The sequence below is a fragment of the Rutidosis leptorrhynchoides genome, chromosome 1 (assembly GCF_046630445.1).
Source record: "Rutidosis leptorrhynchoides isolate AG116_Rl617_1_P2 chromosome 1, CSIRO_AGI_Rlap_v1, whole genome shotgun sequence".
Classification (NCBI taxonomy): domain Eukaryota; kingdom Viridiplantae; phylum Streptophyta; class Magnoliopsida; order Asterales; family Asteraceae; genus Rutidosis; species Rutidosis leptorrhynchoides.
The window spans coordinates 81,037,727-81,048,056 of NC_092333.1; the positions used below are offsets into that span (position 1 = coordinate 81,037,727).

At 33.7% G+C, this 10,330-nt stretch overlaps 1 protein-coding gene across 4 annotated transcripts; it reads right to left on the minus strand.

Moving 5' to 3' along the window:
• On the minus strand, nt 1-2,898 carry LOC139886476 (E3 ubiquitin-protein ligase UPL6-like). 4 transcript variants are annotated; one of them, XM_071870308.1, is made up of 5 exons: nt 2,023-2,898; nt 1,816-1,861; nt 804-953; nt 326-423; nt 1-15 (listed from the first exon to the last, which is right to left on the minus strand). In XM_071870308.1, exons 1-3 carry the CDS (start codon nt 2,161-2,163, stop codon nt 907-909), a joined length of 234 nt encoding a protein of 77 aa, XP_071726409.1. In that variant the 5' UTR covers nt 2,164-2,898; the 3' UTR covers nt 1-15; nt 326-423; nt 804-906. The 4 variants fall into 4 exon arrangements, 2 of the variants coding, with proteins under 2 accessions (XP_071726409.1, XP_071726408.1); XR_011772474.1 differs by lacking the exon at nt 1-15 and having other exon boundaries at nt 138-423; nt 804-1,386; XR_011772473.1 differs by lacking the exon at nt 1-15 and having other exon boundaries at nt 138-423; nt 1,092-1,861.
• Between the last annotated feature and the right edge of the window lie 7,432 nt (nt 2,899-10,330).

The following is a 10,330-nucleotide window of genomic DNA, read 5'->3' on the forward strand; positions in this document are numbered from 1 at the left end:
GGTCCAAAGCATTTCCTGAGTGTCGAAGATGAATAAAAGGAGTTAGACAGCACAAACTAGAGGTCACAAAATGGGTGAGCGGGTAGCAGATCAGAATGGCTGATTTTATAATGTGTTTACCAAGTCACGTTTGGGTTAAGTCGAAACAATTTTAGTCAGAAGTTTTTAAAACTTTACAGACAATTATGTGTAAAAGATATATACCACTATTCATATTGGAATTAGACCAGACCAGCGTTTAAATTATGATGACTTAGAAGTTAATACATTTTATACATTAAAATACACCTTTTGACCCATACAAACAGATGTTTCAGAACAAAACCTGTCAGCTCTTTCACAGTTTTCGCCATAAGTGGCGTAAAACTGCTCTCGTACATTACCATGCTCTGTTTTCACCAGCTTTCTTCCTCTAAAGCATTTCTGCAGGAAAGTAGAAAGTGTTGGTCAAGTTCAAAACAAGCTTAAAAGTTACCTCTAGAAGATAGTGATAACGAGTCACAGAAAATTACTCATGAACTTGCACCTGTTTGAACGGTAAAATTATATGTCTAATTTTGAACGTTATCAGTGCATACTTCAGAAAATAAAAGCAGACATGAGTGGGACAAGCAATTCTCAAGCCAGCCATTCTATTTCTAATAGACCCAAAAACATTACTACGAAGCAAGCTAGACTTAAACTTTACAAATTCTATTTTCATTTACAGTAAAACAAAGAATTAGAAATAATGATCTTGCATTTATAGAAGTATAATTTAGAAAGGATGGAAGTTAAAGTGTAAATTATGATTTTTTATGAACCTGAATGACAAGTGCAGCAGAGTTTTGCTGACGGAGGAATGCTGTTTTGCTCCTTTCTATCTGAGCTTGTTCCATGGGTTTGTTGCTGTCTCCTTCATTTGAACTACAACCACTTCAATTTTTCGTATAAACAGCTAGGCCATGCAGTACCTGTCTCAAAATAACAATCAATATTCTGATGTCTAAGATCATAAGCATGTGCCTGATATGCAAATACATGTTTTTCAGCTTAAACTTGGAGAATACTCTAAAAAATTGTAGTAAATCCCTAAAAAAGAAGATACACACTTGTATACAGGACAGAAAACTGCCAAAGGCAACAGCCAACCAAATGCATCACCGGGCAGGTACGTTGATACTAGAGACAAGGAAGACCCACGTGATATCTTTTTATGAAACTCCAGAGTACAGATACTAACTCCGTTATGTAAGCTAGAACTGCCATAACATTCTCAAGGGGTATAATGGTAAAAGTCACGTGAAGAAAAGATCAAACTGCACCAACAGCTGCTCTGTCATCGTCCTTGTTTTTATCTTTGCTTGAATCAGCAACAGGCGAAGAGCCTTCAAGCAGAGCATCTGTCTACTTGGCAAGCATATAGTGTTAAAACATATGAATAGACATTCAAAATCTTTTGACCCTTTCCTTTTTATAATGAAACTAGTAAGTTTTACCCATTAGCAACACATTAGAACCCAAATTGAACGATTTCCATAACGCATTGAAATAGCACCATCAGTACAGAATATCAAAATAGCATACCAGTTTTCGGGAAAAAAGTCAGATCTAAAGCATTTGAAATCTGTTTTTCTAGTTCCTTACTAAGAGGCACCACTGCTGGTGCTTCAAGAATCATATTATCACCACCCGTTATTGAATCTGCAATCCTTAAATTTTATAAAACCAGAAGCATATTTACAGAAATTTAATGATTGAACATGTGGCAGATATATTGAACTTCACAAAAGCAGAATGTAAAAAAGTTAATTCAACTATACTTGAAGAACGTACTTGCTTGTGTACTTTCCCTATATAATGATTGGTTAGGAGGAAGTACCTACACCAATAATGTTGTAACGTTAGCAAAATCTATGGGCTGAATAAAGAAAGATAAATAGATGAATGTAACATTGCAACATAAAAAATACCATGGAATCTTTACAAACAAAGAGAGAAATATAAACTGCATTATGAAAGTAAATAGCTAGACTTACTTACCATGTCATACGGACATGCATCCCAAGCCAAAGCATCTTTCATAACTTCAAGTGTATTACCAAGAAGGCATGCGTAACTAGGGAATTCAGGTGATATATCAACAGGTAAAACTGTTTCATAACTTTGAGTGCATGCTGCCATCCTATGGAGATAATGCTGACATGATCACATGATCCATGGGAAACATAGACCATGACATTGTAACAGAAAATGTTATTAGATTTTGATAGTAGTAAACCATATCATAGTGTAACTGGGGATCCTAGCTCAATATAATGATGCAGCTCATATTGCGTGCTGCAAGTGTCTGATGAAAAAATTATTTAAGTACGTGTGTTTATGTGATTAGTGGTAAAGAAATAGAAAATTATAGTTAAATATTAACCAGATGTAATGAACTCGGATTAATAAAACCTAAAAGTAATGAGTTTTGTCGCCATTAATATAAATGACCATCCAAAACTGACACGTAAATAATCAGGCTCGGAATTTGGTTCCAAAATCAGAATCTGAGTATTGCAACTTCAAATAGCACCAATCAGATAATTGGTTCCAAAAAATGTAACACTGATATCAGCATTTGCCTAGGGGCAGGATACTGAAATGAAGTTAGAATGTATTAACTTTCAGGGCAAAATTACCTCCTTTAAAGAAAGTAAAATCTTCCACACAAAAGGAATAGTTAAAATTTGGGAGGCAAAACTGATGTAGGATTGAGTCGTGAATTAAGAGTGGGCCATGAGAAATTGGGTCGTGAGCAGTTGGGCCGAAAACTAGATCTGCAGGACTATTTTGAAGCTCACTTTTTGACCTTTAGCTTGATGAGCAAGAAAGAATATCGTTGAATACTTAGCTGTGATTTTTAAAGGATTAGACAATCTTATCCTAAATTAGTTCTTATTTCCTAGCTTTCTTTTTGGTATTTATATTCCGTATTTGTTTGGAGAAAAACTCAGTTTTTTTTTTTTTTTTTTTTTTTTTATCGTGAATGAAGAACAAGCTACTGCTGGTTTTTTTTATGTTTCTTTCGTATTGTTCAACTGCTTGTTACCAATAATTGTTTGGCCACAAATTGGGACATTATTTTCATTATAAATACACTATTAAACACACACCATTTCCACACCCCCAACACTAATATGAGGAAGATGCAACCGAACAACATTGCTTTGACCTTAATGTTCTTCATGAAATGTCCCGTTCTTATTGATTAAAAACGTTCCATATTAATTGATTTCGTTGCGAGGTTTTGACCTCTATATGAGACGTTTTTCAAAGACTGCATTCATTTTTAAAACAAACCATAACCTTTATTTCATAAATAAAGGTTTAAAAAGCTTTACGTAGATTATCAAATAATGATAATCTAAAATATCCTGTTTACATACGACCATTACATAATGGTTTATAATACAAATATGTTACATCGAAATCAGTTCTTGAATGCAGTTTTTACACAATATCATACAAACATGGACTCCAAATCTTGTCCTTATTTTAGTATGCAACAGCGGAAGCTCTTAGTATTCACCTGAGAATAAACATGCTTTAAACGTCAACAAAAATGTTGGTGAGTTATAGGTTTAACCTATATATATCAAATCGTAACAATAGACCACAAGATTTCATATTTCAATACACATCCCATACATAGAGATAAAAATCATTCATATGGTGAACACCTGTTAACCGACATTAACAAGATGCATATATAAGAATATCCCCATCATTCCGGGATCCTCCTTCGGACATGATATAAATTTCGAAGTACTAAAGCATCCGGTACTTTGGATGGGGTTTGTTAGGCCCAATAGATCTATCTTTAGGATTCGCGTCAATTAGGGTGTCTGTTCCCCAATTCTTAGATTACCAGACTTAATAAAAAGGGGCATATTCGATTTCGATAATTCAACCATAGAATGTAGTTTCACGTACTTGTGTCTATTTTGTAAATCATTTATAAAACCTGCATGTATTCTCATCCCAAAAATATTAGATTTTAAAAGTGGGACTATAACTCACTTTCACAGATTTTTACTTCGTCGGGAAGTAAGACTTGGCCACTGGTTGATTCACGAACCTATAACAATATATACATATATATCAAAGTATGTTCAAAATATATTTACAACACTTTTAATATATTTTGATGTTTTAAGTTTATTAAGTCAGCTGTCCTCGTTAGTAACCTACAACTAGCTGTCCACAGTTAGATGTACAGAAATAAATCGATAAATATTATCTTGAATCAATCCACGACCCAGTGTATACGTATCTCAGTATTGATCACAACTCAAACTATATATATTTTGGAATCAACCTCAACCCTGTATAGCTAACTCCAACATTCACATATAGAGTGTCTATGGTTGTTCCGAAATATATATAGATGTGTCGACATTATAGGTCAAAACATTGTATACGTGTCTATGGTATCTCAAGATTACATAATATACAATACAAGTTGATTAAGTTATGGTTGGAATAGATTTGTTACCAATTTTCACGTAGCTAAAATGAGAAAAATTATCCAATCTTGTTTTACCCATAACTTCTTCATTTTAAATCCGTTTTGAGTGAATCAAATTGCTATGGTTTCATATTGAACTCTATTTTATGAATCTAAACAGAAAAAGTATAGGTTTATAGTCGGAAAAATAAGTTACAAGTCGTTTTTGTAAAGGTAGTCATTTCAGTCGAAAGAACGACGTCTAGATGACCATTTTAGAAAACATATTTCCACTTTGAGTTTAACCATAATTTTTGGATATAGTTTCATGTTCATAATAAAAATCATTTTCTCAGAATAACAACTTTTAAATCAAAGTTTATCATAGTTTTTAATTAACTAACCCAAAACAGCCCGCGGTGTTACTACGACGGCGTAAATCCGGTTTTACGGTGTTTTTCGTGTTTCCAGGTTTTAAATCATTAAGTTAGCATATCATATAGATATAGAACATGTGTTTAGTTGATTTTAAAAGTCAAGTTAAAAGGATTAACTTTTATTTGCGAACAAGTTTAGAATTAACTAAACTATGTTCTAGTGATTACAAGTTTAAACCTTCGAATAAGATAGCTTTATATGTATCAATCGAATGATGTTATGAACATCATTACTACCTCAAGTTCCTTGGATAAACCTACTGGAAATGAGAAAAATAGATCAAGCTTCAAAGGATCCTTGGATGGCTTGAAAGTTCTTGAAGCAGAATCATGACACGAAAATAATTTCAAGTAAGATTTCCACTCGAAATAAGATTGTTATAGTTATAGAAATTGAATTAAAGTTTGAATATGATTATTACCTTGTATTAGAAAGATAAACTACTGTAAGTAACAAAGGTTTCTTGATCTTGGATGATTACTTGGAATGGATTTAGAAAACTTGGAAGTAAACTTGCAATCTTGGAAGTATTCTTGATTTTATGAAACTAGAACTTTTAGAATTTATGAAGAACACTTAGAACTTGAAGATAGAACTTGAGAGAGATCAATTAGATGAAGAAAATTGAAGAATGAAAGTGTTTGTAGGTGTTTTTGGTCATTGGTGTATGGATTAGATATAAAGGATATGTAATTTTGTTTTCATGTAAATAAGTCATGAATGATTACTCATATTTTTGTAATTTTATGAGATATTTCATGCTAGTTGCCAAATGATGGTTCCCACATGTGTTAGGTGACTCACATGGGCTGCTAATAGCTGATCATTGGAGTGTATATACCAATAGTACATACATCTAAAAGCTGTGTATTGTACGAGTACGAATACGGGTGCATACGAGTAGAATTGTTGATGAAACTGAACGAGGATGTAATTGTAAGCATTTTTGTTAAGTAGAAGTATTTTGATAAGTGTCTTGAAGTCTTTCAAAAGTGTATGAATACATATTAAAACACTACATGTATATACATTTTAACTGAGTCGTTAAGTCATCGTTAGTCGTTACATGTAAATGTTGTTTTGAAACCTTTAGGTTAACGATCTTGTTGAATGTTGTTAAACCATTGTTTATTATAACAAATGAGATGTTAAATTGTTATATTATCATGATATTATGATATATAATATATCTTAGTATGATGTATATACAGTTAAATGTCGTTACAACGATAATCGTTACATATATGTCTCGTTTCGAAATCATTAAGTTAGTAGTCTTATTTTTACATATGTATTTCATTGTTGATACACTTAATAATATATTTACTTATCATTTAAAATAATTAACCAAGTGTATCAATATCTTAATATGATTCATATGTACCTAGTAAGACGTTGTTATAACGATAATCGTTATATATATCGTTTTCGAGTTTCTTAAATTAATAGTCTCACTTTTATGTATATAACTCATTGTTAAAATACCTAATGAGATACATACTTATAATAAAATTATGTTAACTATATATATAACCATATATATGTCATCGTATAGTTTTTACAAGTTTTAACGTTCGTGAATCACCGGTCAACTTGGGTGGTCAATTGTCTATATGAAACCTATTTCAATTAATCAAGTCTTAACAAGTTTGATTGCTTAACATGTTGGAAACACTTAATCATGTAAATAATAATTTCATTTAATATATATATATATATATAAACATAGAAAAGTTCGGGTCACTACAGTACCTACCCGTTAAATAAATTTCGTCCCGAAATTTTAAGCAGTTGGAGGTGTTGACGTATCTTCTGGAAATAAATGCGGGTATTTCTTATTCATCTGATCGTCTCGTTCCCAGGTGAACTCGGGTCCTCTACGAGCATTCCATCGAACCTTAACAATTGGTATCTTGTTTTGCTTAAGTCTTTTAACCTCACGATCCATTATTTCGACGGGTTCTTCGATAAATTGAAGTTTTTCGTTGATTTGGATTTCATCTAACGGAATAGTGAGATCTTCTTTAGCAAAACATTTCTTCAAATTCGAGATGTGGAAAGTGTTATGTACAGCCGCGAGTTGTTGAGGTAACTCGAGTCGGTAAGCTACTGGTCCGACACGATCAATAATCTTGAATGGTCCAATATACCTTGGATTTAGTTTCCCCCGTTTACCAAATCGAACAACGCCTTTCCAAGGTGAAACCTTAAGCATGACCATTTCTCCAATTTCAAACTCTATATCTTTTCTTTTACTGTCCGCGTAGCTCTTTTGTCGACTCTGGGCAGTTTTCAATCTTTGTTGAATTTGGATGATTTTCTCGGTAGTTTCTTGTATTATCTCTGGACCCGTAATCTGTCTATCCCCCACTTCATTCCAACAAATCGGAGACCTGCACTTTCTACCATAAAGTGCCTCAAACGGCGCCATCTCAATACTAGAATGATAACTGTTGTTGTAGGAAAATTCTGCTAACGGTAGGTGTCGATCCCAACTGTTTCCGAAATCAATAACACATGCTCGTAGCATGTCTTCAAGCATTTGTATCGTCCTTTCGCTCTGCCCATTAGTTTGTGGATGATAGGCAGTACTCATGTCTAGACGAGTTCCTAATGCTTGCTGTAATGTCTGCCAGAATCTTGAAATAAATCTGCCATCCCTATCAGAGATAATAGAGATTGGTATTCCATGTCTGGAGACGACTTCCTTCAAATACAGTCGTGCTAACTTATCCATCTTGTCATCTTCTCTTATTGACAGGAAGTGTGCTGATTTGGTGAGACGATCAACTATTACCCAAATAGTATCAAAACCACTTGCAGTCCTTGGCAATTTAGTGATGAAATCCATGGTAATGTTTTCCCATTTCCATTCCGGGATTTCGGGTTGTTGAAGTAGACCTGATGGTTTCTGATGCTCAGCTTTGACCTTAGAACACGTCAAACATTCTCCTACGTATTTAGCAACATCGGTTTTCATACCCGGCCACTAAAAAATATTTCTTGAGATCCTTGTACATCTTCCCCGTTCCAGGATGTATTGAGTATCTGGTTTTATGAGCTTCTCTAAGTACCATTTCTCTCATATCTCCAAATTTTGGTACCCAAATCCTTTCAGCCCTATACCGGGTTCCGTCTTCCCGAATATTAAGATGCTTCTCCGATCCTTTAGTATAATCTTTTAATTACGTAGCTAAATATATCAAATAAATATCGAAGCTAATAAGTTTAATGTACAATATCATAGCTTTAATATTTTGTTAGTGTTTTTGAGTTATCACACACACACACACACACACACACACACACACACACACACACACACACACACACATATATATATATATATATATATATATATATATATATATATATATATATAGATATATATATATATATTATATATATATATATAAATGTTCGTGAATCGTTGGAAATAGTTGAAGGGTAATTGTGTAGCGACCCGACAAAATTGTCATTTGACGGCGCCGACTACTTAGGTCCCGTTACGTGGTCATAAGTCTTTAAAATAACGTTTGACCAAATATGTCGCATTTATTGCAAAAGTAAAGATTGTTCCCTAGTTTACAAGAATTGTTCATCCAAAATTTACGTTACAAAGTTATAAGTACAAATGAAACCTATGCGACACAATTTAAAAGTAGCCAAAAGATGCTCCATGTATGCATAAATACTCGACATCCAAAGCAAGTATCAAAATAATGAGCGGAAGCATGTAACACATATCGTTCAAAGACCTGAGAAAAACATAGAAATCTGTCAACGAAAACGTTGGTGAAATCATAGGTTTAAGTAAGTAAGTGAGTAAATAAGTAGATTGAACCACAAGGTTTGCAACATCGAATTAATAGTTAACCATTCCAAAATTTGTTTCACGAGCACCCAATTATCAATGCTTAACATTTCTCCCATTGAACCCCATCACTTAGTGCTAGAACATACACTGTTTCTCGAAAATATATTTCATTCGTAAACGGTAGCGAACCGTTTGAATGAGGGTTTGTCAAACCCATATGGATCCATACAACATAAGTTCTCGCTTACACCCGGCAAGTGTAACTAATGATAATCGAATTGAGGATTTTGTTCTAAACTCGTATGTAGAATGTTTGTTTTCCTGTACTTGTGTTCACTTAGTAAAGAAATGTTTATGTTTTCTCATCCCAAATGTAAGTTCAAAAAGAGTAAAAGTGGGACTATGATCTCACCTTGAGTGCACGAGTAGTAAAGTACTTCAACAAGTAAACGTGTGCAAAGAACAATGCTAGTCTTGACCTAAACAATAGGTTGTATCATTAACGGTAAACACGATAGGTCAAAGATGTTCAATTAGTCCTATGGCTCGTTAAGACTCGATCATAATAGCATGTGAATCAAATTGTCATGTTTCATGCAAGGTACAAGTATAAAAACATGTTAGATCGATTGCACAAATATTTGGTTAAGTTTGATTAAAAGTCAACTTGGTCGGGTCAAAGTCAACAAAAAAGTCAACATGTTCGGGTCGGGTCCCGAACTATTTTTCTGAGGTTTTTAATCATATATGAGCATGTTAGAACAAGTTTCATGTGAATTGGAGGTCCGTAGTATGCCAAACATTTTTCGTATTTTGGACATGGAGGTCAGAACCTGACCACGGCTTATGTCGCGCCGCGACATAAGCTGGCCGCGCCGTGGCATTGGCCGTGCGCTGGTACCTGGTCAGTCTCAATTGTTCAAGTCCCAAATCAAAACTCTTTCAAGCATAAATTACAAACCGCTAACTCTTAGAACTCGCACCTTATATCGTTGGAAAGGTAATTTGACAAAGAACACAACTAAATATATTTCACCAACCAAAAACATTATTTGTAACAATCGGCTTTCCAAAATAAATGATCGATTAATGCACACATTTAATACTCGAATTTGATAAGTGCACATTTATGATTCGGGCATTTAATGCATACATACAACACGCCGTTTTGTAGGTAATCGAGCATACAATACAACTAACTACTTACTAATAATAATTCATGGCATTCAATGTATCATCTATTCATTTCAAGCTTATCAAACCCTAACCCAAATTCACCAAAAATCACTAATCAAATTTATGGAGTTTTCTCAAGCAACCTACACATCAAATTGAAGCTAGTGATACTAGGAACACAATTAGAACATGAACTTTTAACACAATGGGTTTAACATCTAACAACATTTAATCAATCAAAATCAAAGATTAACTAACCCATTTCAAGTGTTCATGCTAGTTACACCAAATAACAAGATCGAGCATACAAATTACATACACGACATCACAATGAGCCATAGACACTAACTAACACCATTTCAAGTCAAAAACACGAATTTAGAGAAATCTAGAGTTTTAGAAATGTTACCCAAATGAGATGAAGTTGG